An 18,208-nucleotide genomic window follows, 5' to 3' on the forward strand; every position below is an offset into this window, starting at 1 on the left:
TTTCTTGTCTTAAAAAGACTGAGCCCTAGGCATTGTGTCTATTCTACTTGAGGGATATATGTTCCCGCTTGATTGATTTAGGCCTAGATCCACAGAGCTTTTACCTTAATCACATGGAAAATGGGGGTGAGATTATACTGGTTAGATTATGGCACTCTCTAGAGCTGGGAACAGGGTCTATCCTACCCAGATGGAATTCCTGCTATACAATGGCAGAGGGAAAGGGACAGATGCCCGTGAAATAATTGAAATATCCATTGCAGATGTGAACAATTTCCAGAAGAAGAAAAAGAACAACAAATTATCAATTAGCATATGAAAAGATCCTGGCTAGTGACTGAGGATAGGAAAAATAAAACGAGTTATTTTTCACTCATCAAATTGGCAAAAACTTAAGTTTGGTAGTGTCCAGAGCTGCTATACAGAGAAAAGGGTGCTCCAATATACTGTTGATGGAAATCTAAGTGAGTATGCACATTTTGGAGGACAGTTAGGTAGTAGCCATCAAAATTTTAATTGTGCATACATACCCTTTATCCCAGCAACCCAATTTCTAGGTACCTAAATATCTAACACATAGAAAAACACGAGGAATATTTGCACATGAAAGCATGTACAAGGATATTTATTGCAGTATTGTTCATGTTGGTAAAAATGTATAAGCTTTACAATTCACTAACAGTAGTGTGTTTAAATAAGCTGTGCTGTGTGCTATGGAATATGACGCAGCAGCTATAAAAAACAGTACATCTATATGTACTTATCTGAAAATAGCTCCAAGACATAATTTAAACTTAAAAAAATTGCACATACATATGTACATAAATACACATACATAGAATGATCTCAGTTCCATAAGCCAAATTGTGCTTCCAAACGTAGTATCATAGATTTGCACTGCTATGTAGATATTACATATGTTATACCCTATGTATGTGTATTACATATATATTGTACCTTAGGCATAATCGTGGGAGAGAAAAGCATCTGAAGAGCCCACAGCAATCTGGTACAGTACTTACCTTTCGTAAGAGAAATGAAACTGAGTAGGGCTGATGGGGGCTTTTATGTTATTCTTATTACATGAATTTTTTTAACGTCAAGACTTGTATTCAAATACTATGCAATACCTACATTTAAAAAATGAAAAAAAAAATAATTTGCCTAAGGAGGCATGGTTTTCCCATGGCAGAGCTAAGATAAAAGCCTTGACTTGAGATTGGCAAAGACCCAGCTCATTCCATCATTAACTGGTCACACAATCTCTCTGAGTTTGCCTTTCTCCTAAGAGCCCCTGCCCTCCACCCTCATGACTACCTGTTTCTCTCCTTTTCTTTACCAAATGCCTTTAAAGACCATGGCCACCCATCCTTCCTCCTGCCCATTAACCCCTAGTTGCTCTGTTCTCCCCTGGTCACATTGCTGCAACTGTTTATAAAAGCCTGGCTGGGTTGCCTGGGTGGCTCAGTCGTTAAGCATCTGCCTTCAGCTCAGGTCCTGATCTCAGGATCCTAGGATCGAGTCCCATGTCAGTCGGCAGGAAGTCTGCTTCTCCTTCTATCCCTCCCCCCCATCCACACTCTCAAATCTTAAAAAAAAAGAGGGAAAAAAAAGCCTGGCTGTCAGGTTAGGGTGACTTCATTACTGGGGGAGCCCACGTGCTGAGACCGCTAACCCCACAGGCCTGCCCTGCCCAGGCCTCTGGCTCTAGCTAAGAATCACAAAAGTGCCACTGCAGTAGCCCTGCTGGTCCAGACTCTGTTCCAGAAGGGCATCTCTGAAAGGGTATTACATGTCTGTAAAAGAACTCTCCAGAAAGGAATAAATAAGTCTTTCCTCAAAGACTGAGGATTAAAAAAACAAACAAACAAAAACATGCATGTGCTTTCTTATATTACACATATGAGTGAAACCATATGATAATCGTCTTTCTCTGACTGACTTATTTCCTTCAGCATAATCCCCTCCAGTTCCAGTCACGTCAGTGCAAATGGTAAGCATTCATCCTTTATGATGGCTGAGTAATATTTCATTGTATATCTATATCTGGTCTTGTTTATCCATTCAGCTGTCAATGGACAGCTCGGCTCTCTCCAGAGTGTGGCTACCGTGGACACCGCTGGTATAAGCACTGTGGTGCGGGTGCCCCTGCAGTAAAACTGGGTGATGGGCATGAAGGAGAGCACGTGAGGTGATGAGCACTGGGGGTTATACATAACTGATAATTTGTTAAACACTACATCTGAAACTAATGGTGTACTAGATGTTGGCTAACTGAATTTAAATGAAAAAACAACATGCATGTGGGGGCACATAATAAAGTGGGGAGTGCTTTATAGTCACTGGCTGCTGTGATCCCTTTTTTAAAACCTAAAAAACAAAATGAATAAATAAATAAGTAAAATAAATAGAACCTAAAAAAAACTTGGTTTGTTTTGAAAAGGCAGGGCAGGCACAAGAGAAAACACTCAAACAGCACCAAAGGGAAGAAGGTGAAGGTAAGCCTCCCTCCCTCCCACATGCGACTGAGCTCTCTCTTCCAGAGATGGCTGTTTTCTAGATCCACTCGGCACGCATCTGTTCGAAGATCAGCATAGATGCAAGCATAGATGTATGTATGTGTACCTCTATATTCGTTACTAATCCCCTTAGCAGCACACGTTGTTCTACATCTTGCTTTTTTCACCTATGTATCTCAGAGATTGATAAATATTGATCGATAACTGTATCCCTCAGAAATATACAGACATATAGATCAGCCTCATTCTTTCTAAGAGCTGCATAGTTTTCCAGGCTAAGGTTGTACCGATATTTAATTAGGCTCCTACTGTCGGACCTTCAGGTTGTTTTTCAAACCATGCTGCAGTGAATAACTCTATTCAACTGTCTTTGCCCCCATGTGTGAATATTCTGGTAGAACATATTCCTAGAAAGGGACTTTCTTAGAGTAGTTGTATTTTAGACTTTTGACTGAGAAGGTCAGTATATCCTAATATACTTGATCTTAGCCAAAAGGCCGAGAAGCGATTCAGTATATCGCAATAGAATGGAGCCCAGAGCCAAGTGCCAGTTCTGGACTTCCTACTTAGGTGCACTTAGCCACTCTGTGCTACAGTTTCCCTATCTGTCACAGTACCTTTGTCTTAGGGTTGCTGTGAAAACTGGATAATATATGAAAACTGGATAATATACAAAAACTGCTTAGAAGAGCACCTGGTGTGCAATAAAAAACAAATAGCATGGGTCTTAAGTGTATTATATTAATTCTTTAGTTTGTCAAATTGCCTTCACGAGGTTAAGGTAATCTATATTCCCACTGGAGTGTCTTATTTCTCCTGATCCTCACCAACACTGCTTATTTTCAAACTTTTTGAAGTTTGTTAATCTGATGGGTAAAAAAAGTACCACCTCATTACCTTCACAGTCCTGTTCCTACTGAACCTCCTCACGGGATTTGACATATGAAGCGTAGACCTATTAGCTTGTCCCTTTCTCAATGGAAGTCTTCTCTGTTGCTTCCTAGAACATTGCATTCTCCTCCTTTGGTTCTCTACCTGCCTTTCTGCTTGGTCTTTTACTAGCTCCTCTTCCTCCTTCCCTCCTGGCTCTCAAGACCTTCGCAATATGGCTTCACCTACTTTTCTGACCTGATTTCCTATCCCTATTCCTCGTTTTTTTCTTCTAAATACATTCACAACTTGTTCTCTGAATCCTTTTATGTGCTTTCCTGCCTCTCTTGTCTTTGCTTCTGTTCCAACTGGAATTCTATCACTTCTCCAGTTACCGGGAAAAATACAGGACACCCAGTTAAATATGAATTTCAGATAAACAATTGTTTCTAGTGAATTTTACTGTTTACCTGAAATTCAAATTCAACTGGGCATCTTGTTTTATTGCTAAATCTGTCAACCCTATCCCCAGTACTTTGTACCCTAATGCAGTGAATAATACATCATTGTTACTTGTGTTCGTGTAAGAATGAATGCTCTAACCAGGCAAGGGCTGGGTCTTTCCTTTCTTTGTATTGTATGTAGGGCTGGGCACACAGTAGTTCCTCAGGAAGTATTTGCTGAATTCAATGATAATTCATTTTCTTTTTGTTTTTTTTTCAAAGATTTTATTTATCCACCTTCAGAGAGAGAGATCACAAGTAGGCAGAGTGGCAGGCAGAGAGAGAGGGGTAAGCAGACTCCCCGCCAAGCAGAGAGCCCGATGTGGGGCCTGATCCCAGGACCCCAAGATCACGACCCAAGCCGAAGGCAGAGGCTTTAACCCACTGACCACCCAGGTGCCCAATACATTTCCTTCCCTCTCATTCCTTACTTCACTCCCATCTCTGGCTGTTGTTGATGATGATTTTGAGTAACTATTTTATTAGCTACCTAATTTAAGCTCTTTTAGATTATGATCTTATGTGTATATATTTATACCGGTTCAAATGGAATAATTGAAATATAGAGGTGAGCCAGCATGATGGCTAATGTCTCACAGATAGTCTTGGCTTCCCGTTGGCTAATTATGTAATATTAGTCCAGTTTCTTTCATTTATAAAATAGTAACAAGTGCCTTACTATAGGAACTTGTGATTAAATCAGATGATATCCAGGTGTCAGGCATTTGGTATATAGTCAGGTCTCAATATATGTTAGCTATTATGATATTGAATGTTGAAGGCTTTTCATTTAAAGATTCATTAATTTGGTCCCAAAATCTGGAGGTTTTTTTGATGGTAGGTCTTTTTCCTTTGTTTATTGAGGTATAATTCACATATAACATTAGTTTCAGGTATACAACAGAAATGATTCAGTATTTGTATATATTGTGAAATTATGACCACAGTAAGTCTAGTTTAACATGTCACCATAGTTACACTTTTTTTCTTGTGATGAGAACTTTTAAGATCTACTCTCTTAACAAATTTCAAATATGCATCACATTTTCTGTATATGAGCAAGGAACTGTGCTGGTGATGGCAATAATAATGGGTAATATGGGTGTGGTCTCTGTTCTCATAGACCTTACAATCTAGCATGAGATAACCAAGAAGTTAGAAAGAAAAGGCACAAATATGTAATTACAAACTGTGCAAGATTCCATAAAGGAAAACACTGGGAGCTGGAAGAATTCACTAACGGGGTCCTGAACTAGTTCAGGAAATACTTCCTTGAGAAATAATACCTGACATTTATTGAATACTCAGCATATGCCAGTGTATTAGAATGCTGGGGCTCCCACAACAAAGTACCACAGAAACCTATTTTCTCACAATTTTCGAGGTTAAGAGGTCTAACAGCAAGGTGTAAGCAGCGTTGGTTTCTTCTGGGGCCTTTCTCCTTGACTTATAGCCATCTTCTCCCTGTGTCTTCACAAGATCTTCCTCTGTCCCTGTCTACGTCTATATTTCTTTGTCTTATAAGGACACCCATCATATTGGATTAGGGTCCACTCTAATGGCCTCATTCTAACTTAGTTATCTTTTTAAAGACCCTATCTCCAAATATGGTCACACTTGGGAGGTCCTGAGGATTAGGACCTCATATGAATTCTGGGGGCAGACAACTCAGCCTGTAACAGCCATGGTAACCTTACTTGAATTATTTTACAGTAATCTTTTAATAACACTATTATTTTCATTTTATAGATTAAACTGATGTACAGTCAAGCCCTGACTAAAGTCAAACAATACCTAGAAATCAACAGAAGTGGGGCTTAAACCCAGATAACCACTCACTAAAGGCCATGATGAAAGATGAGTTACAGCTGGCCCAGCAAAGTTTAGAAGGAGCAGAGCAGGCAAAGAAGAAAAAAGGGGGAAGGTCCTGGAGTGGAAGAGAGCTTGGCACAAATAAGGGAATGAAATGTAGAGCTGATGAGGTTACAGAAGTGGGCCAGGGCAAATCATGGCAGTCCTTAAAACTACAGTTAAGATTGGGCACCTGGGTGGCTCAGTGGGTTAAGCCGCTGCCTTCGGCTCAGGTCATGATCTCAGGGTCCTGGGATCAAGTCCCGCATCGGGCTCTCTGCTCAGCAGGGAGCCTGCTTCCTCCTCTCTCTCTCTCTGCCTGCCTCTCTGCCTACTTGTGATCTGTCTCTGTCAAATAAGTAAATAAAATCTTTAAAAAAAAAAAAAACAACTACAGTTAGGATTAAGATTTGTCTTTATCCTAAGAACAATCAGAAGACACTGAAAGATGACCCTCCCTGCTGAATTAGAGAGAATCACTTGAAGGAAATTCAAAAATCTTAGTTTTGATTTTTTACAGTTGAGGCCCCTAACATCTGCTAGCTTTTCCAGTACATTACACTCAAGCTTCTTCATAATCTGTGATAGTGATGGAGAAATATTTGTAGAGTTGGCCTCCTACAAGTGAGAACTACTTCAAGTAGGTGGGCCTGTATCTGAAAAGAATGTATAGCATAAGTGAGCTGTAAGTTACGCTGGCCTCTTTGGAAGGAATAGGAAGGTTGTGAATTCCAGGTCTTCCATCAGTCTAAGTCTTCATCTGGGTCTGTTTTGGGGCAGCCTTAAATAGAGACATGCAGTCAGGGCCGCAGCTCAGCATTAAAACTTTAGTTGTAAAGAGTAAGACCAAGGAGCTTTGCCTAATACTTTAAAACAACTTTACTTAGGTATAATTTACATGCTGCAAAACTCACCGAAGTGTACAATGAATTTTCGTAAATTTACAGCACAATCATCACCACGATCCAGTTTGGGAACATTTCCATCACACTGAAAAGATCGTCCAATTAGTTACCAACCAGTCGAGGCTTATTCCCACCCCGGGTCTAATTAGTGTAGTTTACTGAAGGAGACGACTTTACAGGGCCCAGATACTCTTAAAAGGAAGCCGAGACTGGACTCCCAATTAATATGGAAAATATATGTATGTTTCATCAGTGCGCCAAGTTTTGTCTAGACTGGGTCTGTATGCAAAGAATTCATTCGTCCACTACGTGAAGCTTATTAATTAGATGAGACAAAAGCACTAGTCTGCGCATCTATACATGACAAGCATGCATCTGTGTAGGAGGTGAGCACACACCATGTGCCAGGACCGAATGAGTAATGTGTATCCAACACTGAGGACTGGTCCGTACCGTGTGCGCCTGCGCAACTTCACGAGCGTCTAGAAACCGGTAACTGAAACCCCCTGCTCGAGACCTGTCGGCTCAGCTGTTGAGGCCCCGCCGTTTCGGACCTGAGCGCCCACCCGTGACACCCAACGAGCCGAGGCCTGGTAAGTAACCCCTCACCCTCCCAGCCCTCCTACTCCTCCCACCCCTCGCTCACCCTACTCAGAGCTCACAAGGAACACCGAGATAATCAGGTCGCGCGCCCCGGCCTCCAGGGCAGCAGCTCTCTCCCTTAGCCACGCCCCTCATTTTACTAGGCCGCGTCTCCTTGGTCGGTGAAGGGCCTTGTCCCGCCCCTCCGAGCTAACGCCAGCAGCCACGTATCACGTTCTACGCGTCTGGAGCCTGAAAGCGGAAGTTACGCCGGAGACTCGCGAGCGGAGCGCCGGGCCTGAAAGGATATAGGCCGCAAGAGGAAAAGGGGCGGGCAGACGGCATTGGAAGGCGCCGGAAGTGGTCGTGTTGGGGAGGGGTGGGAGAGGGGTGGGCCAGGCAGTTCACTTGGCTGTTGCTGGGCGCTTCGGTAAGGCGTACTTTCGCTTCTTTCCGAAAGCCTGGCCCAGTGTCTCCGCCTCAGCCAACATGGATTTCAGGGAAATTCTCCTGATAGCCTCCAAAGGACAGGGTGTCAACAACGTGCCGGTAAGTACCAGCCGGGCGCTACTGTGGGGATTAGGGAATCTTCAAGTTTGGAATTTGTGGCCCGTGGAACTTCCAGGCATCCGCCTGTCCTCTCTGGGAGAGGGAAGACCTGGACCCCTTATTTCCTTTTCTCGGGTATGCACTCCTGGGGACCCCGGGTGAAAAGGGGCTTGGAGTGCGAGGTGGTAGCCTTCCGGAGAGTGAAGTTCGCTGGCTTAGTCACCCCTGCAACGTGGGCTTTGCAGTGCGGGTATCATAGAGTTGCGTGAAGGTTGGTGAGTGAAACCGTGCCTGGTACATGGTGGAATCTTTCACTAGTAGTTTCTGGCTTCGGCGTAAACTTCAGTACAGGGGTTGGGAAGAAAGCATGTATGTTAGGGAGTTTCAGGGGTTTTAGGGACTTACAGCTTTTTGGCTGATTTCCCGCCGAAGATGGGATTAAACACTGTGTGATTTCTCGAACAAGTTTTCTGACTTGTGGCCCCACCCACCCCGCCAACGAAATGATAAAATTATATCCTCCCAAAGGGTTAATAATACCTTTTCTATTGGGAAGAGAAGTTGAGCGGATTCCACGAAGTCCCTGGCCAACAGAATGGCTGAGCCAGTTTCACCTTCCGTTTACTTGTGGCCTTCCAGATTTGTCTTTGTTTGAAATCTGGGTCCCATTTGCTCGGTAATATTTGCCAGTTCGCTAATGTTCGTAGAGCGGTGTAAGACTTTTAAAATCTACATGCTGAAGTCATGGAGAGTGCCTGGTTTGCGGGGTTGTAGCTGTTTTGCATAAACTAATCATTTCTGGATCCTCAGATGGTACCCACAGCACAGCTGTAAGCCGACAAACTGAATTGTGATACCTGCGGTTTGAGCACTGAGGTGTAGAGCTCAAACAGCTCTCCGTTAAAGTCAATTCAACTGGAATTTATTGAGCTCTCACTATGCGTTCTGCATTTCTTAGATTTTTGTGTATTTGCAGTGGTTTTGTTTTGTTTTATTTTTCCCACTCCTGTGCTTTTCTTGTCTTCTGAGGCTGGCCCTTTTTTTTCTTTTTCTTTTTTTTTTTTTTACCCTTTTGAAAATGTTAATCTGAAGATAGTAAAATAACTGATAAATAAAACTGATATCTGTTAATATAATAATTATCAAATTGCTCTATATTCATTTCCCATCCCAAATACTCTGAATAATCATTATCCTAAATCATGAGTCATAAGATCTGCAGGTGGAAGTTATAGGCTTAAACCTTTGAAAGCTTAAACAACAGAATTCACTTCCTGCAAATACTGTAAATTTCCTAGACAAATCAATATTGGAGCTGGTAACCATTCATCTTTGCATAATTAAGTCCTGAATTTCAGTGGCGGTCAAAGCATAGATAATACTAGCTTTATGTCCAGTAATATTCTTTAGAAGGATCAGAGCCAAGTTTGTCATCTCTTATTCTAAAAACCAGTAGCTGCTGAGAGAAAAGCAGGTATTCTTAGGGCAGAAGATTTCAGAATACGTACATTATCAACAGATCTGTGATTGAAATAACAAAAGATTGGAAGCACAAAAGACAGATAAATTGGTGAGGTCATTTAAAATTTAATAGAGGAATGTAAGCATGTATTTTATGAAAACATGCTTTCCCCAGCCTACCCTCGAACCCCCACAAAAAGCTAGTAGGCCTAGAAGTTTGATTTAGATGCCATTATAATCCTTATCTTTTTACATCAGATGCAGTATATCACAAAAGGAACTGTTGAGGAACAGAGCAAGATAGTAGTTAAATTTAATCCATGATTTTGCTTTTACTTGGTTCATCTAATTATTCTGTTACTTTATCAGCTCAAAGTAAAGCCTCTGAAAACACACCATCAATTGTGAAATATATATTGTACAGTATAATAGATTATTGCAAAGCAGGTATCTTAACCATCATCCAAGTAAAGAAACATTTCAGGTCACACACACACACACACACACACACCCATCCATATTTGACACAAGCTTTATTGATTGATTGATTGATGGTCTGAGAACCACAGAGGCTTTGCAGTAATTGACAGGTATAACTCCTTCCCTCTCTAGTGCTTGGTTCTTATTTCCCCTTTAGTCCTCTTCTTCCCCACCTTCCATTTGGATCTTATTAGAGCTGATGTTCAGATTTCAGTCTTCAGAGTTTCTATGTCAGACCTTTGCTATAGAGAGGGCATAGGGTGACTAGCACTGATTAGCTCCAAGGGAGGCTAATGTATAAAACACCTGGACAGCCACTTTGAACTCTTTCCAGGGTGTCATTTTTTTAGAGGTATCTTTTGTATCTGGTTTGAGAGGCAATGAACATTTCTGTAATGCAACCTCTTTCTTCCCTGTTTTTTTTTTTTCCCTAGGAAAAGTAGTTACCTTTATAATAATGTTTTAGTTAAAACAAAGGAAATATTGCATCATGCCTAGCAATATTAGGCATGCTATCATTTCCCAATGGAAAACTGAATTTAAAAAACAGCTGATCAAGGTGATGTAACCAGTTACTATCTTAAGCTCTGTTTAAGTTTAAAGGAGCAAAATTTTTTTTGATAATCATGACTTAAATTTTTTCTCCCTGGTTCCTCTAGGAAAAATAAAGTGTCTTGTTTTAATAGAATAGTAGAGCTTGGAATATGGATTCTTGTAGGTTGCAGGTAACTATAATTGATGGCTTGTAGTGCATGAGACAAGTTATTTGGTCTTACTTACAGCTGTACTCTGAAAATCATCCCAGACAAGATAACTGTAGTTCCGGTGTGATCCTCAAACCAAAGAGTAAAGAAGCAGCCTTCATGTAAGGGTTTGGGGGGTGGTAGCCCCTTGAGGATGAGAATATTGATACTGAGGGGTGCCTGGGTGGCACAGTTGTTTTGTCTGACTTGATTTCAGCTGAAGTTGTGATCTCAGGGTCCTGGGACTGAGCCTTGAATCAGGCTTTGTGCTAGGGGTGGAGCCTACTTAAGATTCTCTCTTCCTCTCTTCCTCTCTCTCCCCCTGCCCCCCCAAAAAGAATATAGGTACTGAAAAAGGAGCTTAGGGACTTGAACTGAGGTGGGAAATTCAGATGTCTGCAGGGCCAGGTAGGTAATGTAAGTTTGTGAAGTAGTCTGGATATAAAATGATACGGGCCAAACTCTGTGTATTCAAAAGAAGCCTACTATATGTTATAGTAGTTGTATTTCCTTTTATTTCTTTTAAGATTTTCTTTATTGGGACGCCTGGGTGGCTCAGTGGGTTAAGCCGCTGCCTTCGGCTCAGGTCATGATCTCAGGGTCCTGGGATCGAGTCCCACATCGGGCTCTCTGCTCAGCAGGGAGCCTGCTTCCTCCTCTCTCTCTGCCTGCCTCTCTGCCTACTTGTGATCTCTCTCTGTCAAATAAATAAATCTTTAAAAAAAAAAAGATTTTCTTTATTTATTTGAGAGAGAAAGCATGAGAAAGAGAGCACGAGCAGGAGGAGGGGCAGAGGGAGAAGCAGGCTCCCCACTGAGCAGGGAGCCTGATCCGAAGAGGGCTCAATTCCAATCATGATCTGAACCAAAGGCAGACAGTTATCCAGCTGAGCCACCCACGTGCCCCTGTTTCCTTTTAAAGAACAGTATAGGCCAACAAAGTTGTTTCTGTGGACAGTCACTTTACAACTTTTGGTCTGTAATCAATTATAATGGGATTGCTCTCTATGCTTGCATCTGAAGATGACTTTGCCAGTGCCTGAAGTAATTTTGGATTGCTAACCTAGAGCAGTACTTCTTAACCAGTGTTTTAGGGAGAAGGTCTATAGAAAATCTAACCTCCATAGAGATTCTTTTCTCTCTCTTACCCAAGAGAATCACCTTCTGAACAATAGTGATAACAAGTTAATATTTATAATGCTTACTTGGTGCCATGCGCTATTCTAAGCACTGTGTATATTAACTAATTTAATCACTATAATGACCATATAAGGAAGGTTGTTTTACAGATGAGGAAACTGAGGCCCAGAGAGATGAAGAAACTTGCCTAAAGTCACACAGCTAATAAGCGACAGGGCTGCTAATGGCAGAGCAGGGAATTTGCCACCTGGCTCCAGAGTTCTTGCTCTTAATCACGATCCTGTGTTAAATGAAGAGTATATTGGATGTGAGGAAGGTTGTCATCTATAAAGCCTAAACCCATCCAGCTTCCTAATTCCAGCCTAACTCCAGCCTAATATAGCTTTAGGCAATAACTCTTGGTTTTTTTATGGCAATTCTCCTCAAGTCTGATGAGAGAGAAACTTAAAGGGCAAACCAACAGACTTTGGAAACTGGTGGGTAGAGAGAGATTTACAGTCTGTTTGGGAGAGTGCCAGCATGGTTAACAGAAATAGTCTGAGGGTGAGGGAAGATAAGATTAGAAAATTAAGTGGTGGACCTGTTTGAGGTCATGGCACCATCCAAGAGGCAGATGGAGATTAAAGAGGGGCATTTAAGATTGTGGTTAGAGCTGAAATGATGAAAGTGTTGGATTATGTTAGAAGTGAGACAGACATGTTGTAGTGGGAATACTTTTGGACCTGAAACAAGGAGACCTAGATTCTAATTCACACTCTGTTGCAAACTGTGTGACAACCAGTAAATACACAGTTGTGCTTTGGGGGCCACTTCTCTCTCTTTTTTTTTTCGTTTTTTAAAGATTATTTATTTATTTTTTATTTGACAGAGATCACAAGTAGGCAGAGAGGCAGGAAGAGCGGGGTGGGGGCGGGCAAGCAGGCTCCCCGCTGAGCAGAGAGCCCGATTGGGGCTCGATCCCAGAACCCCGAGATCATGACGTGAGCCGAAGGCAGAGGCCCTAATCCACTGAGCCACCCAGGCGCCCCTTTGGGGCCACTTCTAACATAGAGGTTGGACTAGAGGCTCTGAGGTACCTATCTAATACTACATTTTATAATCAGGTATATTTTTATAGACACAGTAATAGTAAATTTTACATTTGATCCTATAGCAATCCTGAATAACATACTTGTTTTTTTTGTTTTGTTTTGTTTTTTAAGATTTTATTTATCCATTTGACAGAGAGAGATCACAAGTAGGCAGAGAGGCAGGCAGAGAGGGAGAGGGGGAAGCAGGTTCCCTGTGGGGCAGAGAGCCCGATGCGGGGCTCGATCCCAGGACCCTGGAATCATGACCTGAGCTGAAGGCAGAGCCTTAACCCACTGAGCCACCCAGGTGCCCCAACATACTTGTTTTATTTTTATCCTCTTAGCCACCCAGCTAAGCAAGCCTAATGCAAACCATTAATTTTCCAGACCTGACTATGGTGTTTTGAGAACATGTCAGAAATTCTGTAATGATTATTAAATTCAAGGATAGTACTCTTTGAATATGCCTAACTCCTAATTCTAACCAATACTAAATCTCTAGTATATGTAAAGCTGTCAGGAAATTTATGTTTCCTACTATTACAACTATATGTTATCTCCTGAGTATAGAACAACTTTCAAGAAGGGATTGACTATTGATTCCAGCATAATGTATTTGGTTAACACAGGTTTCCAGACAGAAAACTCCTTATTTTCTTAATCTGACCATGGCAGTATAATTTCAATGCAAGGAACACATATGTCTTAAAGTGAGTTAATGTTTTTTAGGTCTGTTGGCTTCAGAATTACAAATCTTGGCAAAATCTCTCATACTGTATTTAAATGGCATAAGCTTCACTGCTGTGGATCATTCATTGGGGTCCAGCAGAATGACTGAGTTGGCTTGCAGTGTAATAAAATGGATACACTTAGGATAAAAGAAACTCTTGTCCAGCTGCTTTTCATGAAGCTCAAACAATGAAGCAGCCTGGTGCCTTGAATCCAATTCAGAATTGGTGGGTGCATCTTGATGTGCTGCTGCTAGAGCTAAATGTGACCATCTGATGCAGGAAAAAGTGCCAAATAGATCTGCTTTATTAAATAGAATAGAATAGAATGCCAGCCTGAGGCTTTTTAAAACATGGTTCTCTACTGGGCTACCACTGTAGGGCTAGGGGATTATCTAATATATTTTATTACAACAAATCTTAAATCTTTTGATATCAGAGTCTCCCACTTTGAAAGGTCTGGCTAGCTCAATATTAGGAAGATCTCTAGTGATATACCCAAGAGAAATGGTGCTCACACAGAAAAAACTGTACATATGTGTTCATGGCAGCAATATTCATAGTAGCCAAGACGTAAATACAAATACCCATCAACTTATGATGGATAAAATGTGGTATATCAGCACAGTGAAATATTCAGCCATAAAAAGAAGTACTGTTATATCTTACAACATGAACCTAGAGAACATTGTACTAAGTGAAAATACCAAAATACAAAAGGCCCCTGTATCACTCGGTGCTCCCCAGAGAAACAGAACCAATAGGATTTATTTTAGGAAATTGGTTCATGTAATTATGGGGGCTGGCAAGTCTGAAATTTGTAGGGCAAATATCTTCTTCTCTGAGACATCAGTTTCTGCTCTGAAGGCCTTCAACTGATTAGATGTATACCACCCCCATTATGGAGGGTAAACTGCTTTACCTAAAGTTACCTGATTGCAGATGTTAACCATCCCTGCAGAATACCTTCATAGCAACACCTAGATTAGTGTTGGACTAAATAACGAGTGCTGTAGCCTAGCCAAGTTGACACATAAAATTGACCATGGAAGCCATATAGTGTATGATTTCATTTTTTTTCTTTCAGTTTTTATTTGAGCAAAAAAAAAAAAAAATTATGAGAAGTCAACACTGACAATAGTAAAATTACATTATCACCATTTAAATTTAAATTTACTCAGGTATTACTCAAATAATTGTCATTTTAACATTCTAGGTTTAAAATAAAAATAAAGTTTTAGATATATTCTGTTTTTCCTCCAAAAGAATTAAAATGATATCCTTACTGAAACATTTAATGGTCATAGAAACTAATAATTTCTTAATTTTAGTTAAGGCAGAGAAATAATTACAATTTCTCAGTTCAGGGATGTTAAGAATTAACTTATAGAGCATTCTCGCAAAGATACTTTCTTGGCCTTGGAAGGCATCTATTTTCAAACTTAATAGTAGAGTCAAGTGAAAATTAACAATAAGGGTTTTTAAAATTGAAAAATCTTACATATGTTATATAAGCACTCATATATATAACCATTTGTCTATGGCCTATAAAGTTTACCTTATATTGTGATACATATCACTATATAATGTACACCGGGTACATGATTTCATTTATATGAAATGTCCAGAATTGGCAAAGGAAGGTAAGTTAGTGGTTGCCAGAAAGTAGGTGAGTGGTTGCCAGGGGCAGAGGGGCAAAAGGAAGTGGGGATGACTGCTAAAAGGTAAGAGATTTCTTTTTTTGGGATAATGTCTTGAATCCAGTAATGCTAATGATTGTTCAGCTCTCTGAACTGTACACATACTAAAAACCAATGAACTGTACACATTAAGTGGGCAGATTTTATGGTATGTGAGTTATATCTCAATACAACTGTTAAGAAAATCATCTGTGAAGATCCAGCCCCCCTTTTTTTAACCCCAGATTTCTAGGTTTTGACTTAAACTTTGCCTAAGAGAATATTTTAAAGAGAATATTTCAGTATTTACCTGGTATTGGCTTTTGAGTGCATCAAGCTACAAAGGATCTAAGCAACTATTCATTATGATTCAGCTCATGTCAGTGAATAAGATTAAACCTCATCAAGTTAGAACCTTGCCCTTCTTGTTTCCTAGCAGACCCATGAAATAAGACTTTTTATAGATTCATTGAATTCCTTCTACATCACAGGACAGGACAAAAAGTACTGCAAAATTATTGGGTTAAATGTAAAGCCAGCTTAATAAGTATGCTAGAGGATTCGGAGTGTTAGAACAAAAAAGCTGAATTTAAAATTGGCAGTGTGGGGCGCCTGGGTGGCTCAGTGGGTTAAGCCGCTGCCTTCGGCTCAGGTCATGATCTCAGAGTCCTGGGATCGAGTCCCGCATCGGGCTCTCTGCTCAGCAGAGAGCCTGCTTCCCTCTCTCTCTCTCTGCCTGCCTCTCCATCTACTTGTGAATTCTCTCTGTCAAATAAATAAATAAAATCTTAAAAAAAAAATAAAAATAAAAAATAAAATAAGATTGGCAGTGTGAATGGATGGAAATAGGTGGATACTTTTTGGAATTCTTTTCTGAGTGAATCTGAGATCCTGAATACCCCCTCCTTTGGGTTCTGGCTTTCCTGTATTTTTAAGTTCCTTTTTGGTGTTTCCCAAAGTTCAGTGCATATAGCTCTGGCTGTACAGTGATTTTAGGTGATACATAAATGCTCTTAGTTCTCATAGTTTTTATATATATATATGCATATATATGTGTATATATATATGTGTGTGTATTACATATATATATAAATATATATATAAAATGGTTGTATTTTAGTATGACTTGGAAAAATGTGGCCTTTCAAACAAGTCATTTCATGGATATTATTGTTTGAAGTAAAACTATAATAATGTCATGGTGTTAGGTCTCTTAAAATAAGTAAAAATACAGGTGGCATACTACAAGGGCAAAAATTATTGAAGATGTTATGCAAATGACTGAAGCTTAGTCAACTCTGCCCCCATCGATACTGTTGTTTTCTCTCTGGGTGCTTGTATTTAGTCGTGAGTAGCTTTTCAGCTAGTCCTATCCCATTACCTATCTTTTGAAATCCCAGATTAGGAAGAAAGATTTCTATCCTGAAATCAAATTAGGAAGTGCTCATTGCTGTAACAGCAAGATAATGAACCAATGCTGTTTAAGGTAACACTACATGTATATTGATATTTTGTGGGAGAAACCTTGTATAAGCTTCGATTTGGCAGGTGAATCTATGGACCAAGTAGTTGCAGACACAAGAATCCATCTTTCATCTTACAAATCTACCTAATGGGATAGGGTGAAGTGTGTGTATGTGTCTCCTTATGAGTCTGTATTATGTCTTAAGCAACTTAAATCATATTCATGATGGCTCTTCCATTAGAAAAAGGTGAACTTCTTGTAGATAAGGTCTATGTTTGAGGTTCTTATAAATCAGGACAATTTTATTTGGCTAGTTAGGTAAAGCAGTATTCTTCTCTAAGTGTTCCTTTCCCTCTCCTTTTCTCCTTTAAATATGGAGAGGGAATGGAAAGGGCCTACTATTGAATTTACAAACATAGAGACTTACTACTGGATTTTATTGTGACTCAGCCAAAGTGACCGGGAAAGGAATCTGGATGCTCTCTTGGGATTTCGGTCAGGGGGTGTGTCAGGTTGCAGCATCACTATCATGCAGGATTTTCAGGTTGGATTAGGGCCTGCTTCCGTGGCCAGCTTTGTCAGTGAATAATGTAGCTGGAACTTCCAGCCTGTTTCAGGATGCCTTATATTTTCCAGCCACATAGTAAGCATAGATCCTTTGGGTTTCCTCTAGGAATTTCATGCACATTTTGGGAATCAGATTTTTGGTTCTTAAGTAGCTCAATTTGTGTTCAGAGGTTAGTGTTTCCTTTTTAACTAGCACAACAGGTACCGTAGATAAGAATGTCATCTAACTAATAAGGGAGGGTATTTAAAAACTTATTTACCCATATATTTAATGTGCAGTGGTCCTAGAGCTGAATCATCCTAATCTGAGTTATTCTGTTTTCTGTATTCTGAGTTATTCCTCTAATGATGCACTCATAAAATGGAAATTTTTTTCCTATCATAGTTCAGATTAACACACCTATAGTGGTAGTCATTTCCCAATGTCATTACATAAAAATCAAAGCACAGAGAAATACCACCTGTGCCAGGATAATGTTAGTACTTTTTGGGTGATGTAGAAACCTGTCTAAATGGTTTATGTGGCATATTAATATTTAATGAACATAGGGGCACCTGGGTGGCTCAGTGGGTTAAGCCTCTGCCTTCAGCCGGGGTCATGATCCCAGGGTCCTGGGATCAAGCCCCACATCGGGTTCTCTGCTGAGCGGGAGCCTGCCTCCCCCTCTCTCCCTCTGCTTGCCTCTCTGCCTGCTTGTGATCTCTGTCTGTCAAATACATAAATAAATAAATAATCTTAAAAAATATGTATATATTTAATGAACATAAGAGCTACGGTTAAAGGTTATAAGAGAATTGGGTACTTCTTGCTGCTTAGATTTCTTTGAAATACTTTTTAGCTGTGGTTTGCCATCTGCTTTGCCTAGGGTCAAAGTAAAATCTCAGTGTTTGATGTTATAAACAGAATAACCTATGTAGCCGTGAGTCTCTACTAGAAAACCTGGAATAAGGTACTCAGGGGAGAAAATTTATGAGTAGTTTTTTCTATTTGCTTGAAAAGTTAGACTTTGAAAGGCTTAGTTCTAAGGAAGGGTTTTTTGGTTTTTTTTTTTTAAGATTTTATTTATTTATTTGACAGAGAGATCACAAGTAGGCAG

At 40.2% G+C, this 18,208-nt stretch overlaps 1 protein-coding gene and 1 long non-coding RNA gene across 4 annotated transcripts in view; one reads left to right on the forward strand and one right to left on the reverse strand.

Annotated features, from left to right (window-relative positions):
* Window positions 1–7,380, reverse strand: part of LOC132022073 (uncharacterized) — a 21,278-nt gene extending 13,898 nt beyond the window's left edge. For 2 of the 3 annotated variants that reach the window (XR_009405512.1, XR_009405509.1), the window contains exons 1-2: window positions 7,295–7,380; window positions 6,658–6,733 (exon numbers count right to left, since the gene is read on the reverse strand). This is a non-coding gene — a long non-coding RNA (uncharacterized LOC132022073). Of the gene's footprint in view, window positions 1–6,256; window positions 6,525–6,657; window positions 6,734–7,294 lie in introns of those variants that run through there. The other variant, XR_009405514.1, reaches the window with a different exon arrangement.
* Window positions 6,806–18,208, forward strand: part of SPTY2D1 (SPT2 chromatin protein domain containing 1) — a 23,421-nt gene continuing 12,018 nt past the window's right edge. The window contains exons 1-2 of the mRNA XM_059407324.1: window positions 6,806–7,241; window positions 7,395–7,779. Of these exons, the coding sequence (XP_059263307.1) occupies window positions 7,720–7,779 (60 nt within the window). The 5' untranslated portion in view covers window positions 6,806–7,241; window positions 7,395–7,719. The remainder of the gene's footprint in view (window positions 7,242–7,394; window positions 7,780–18,208) is intronic.

The sequence above is a fragment of the Mustela nigripes genome, chromosome 1, assembly GCF_022355385.1.
Source record: "Mustela nigripes isolate SB6536 chromosome 1, MUSNIG.SB6536, whole genome shotgun sequence".
Taxonomy (NCBI): Eukaryota; Metazoa; Chordata; class Mammalia; order Carnivora; family Mustelidae; genus Mustela; species Mustela nigripes.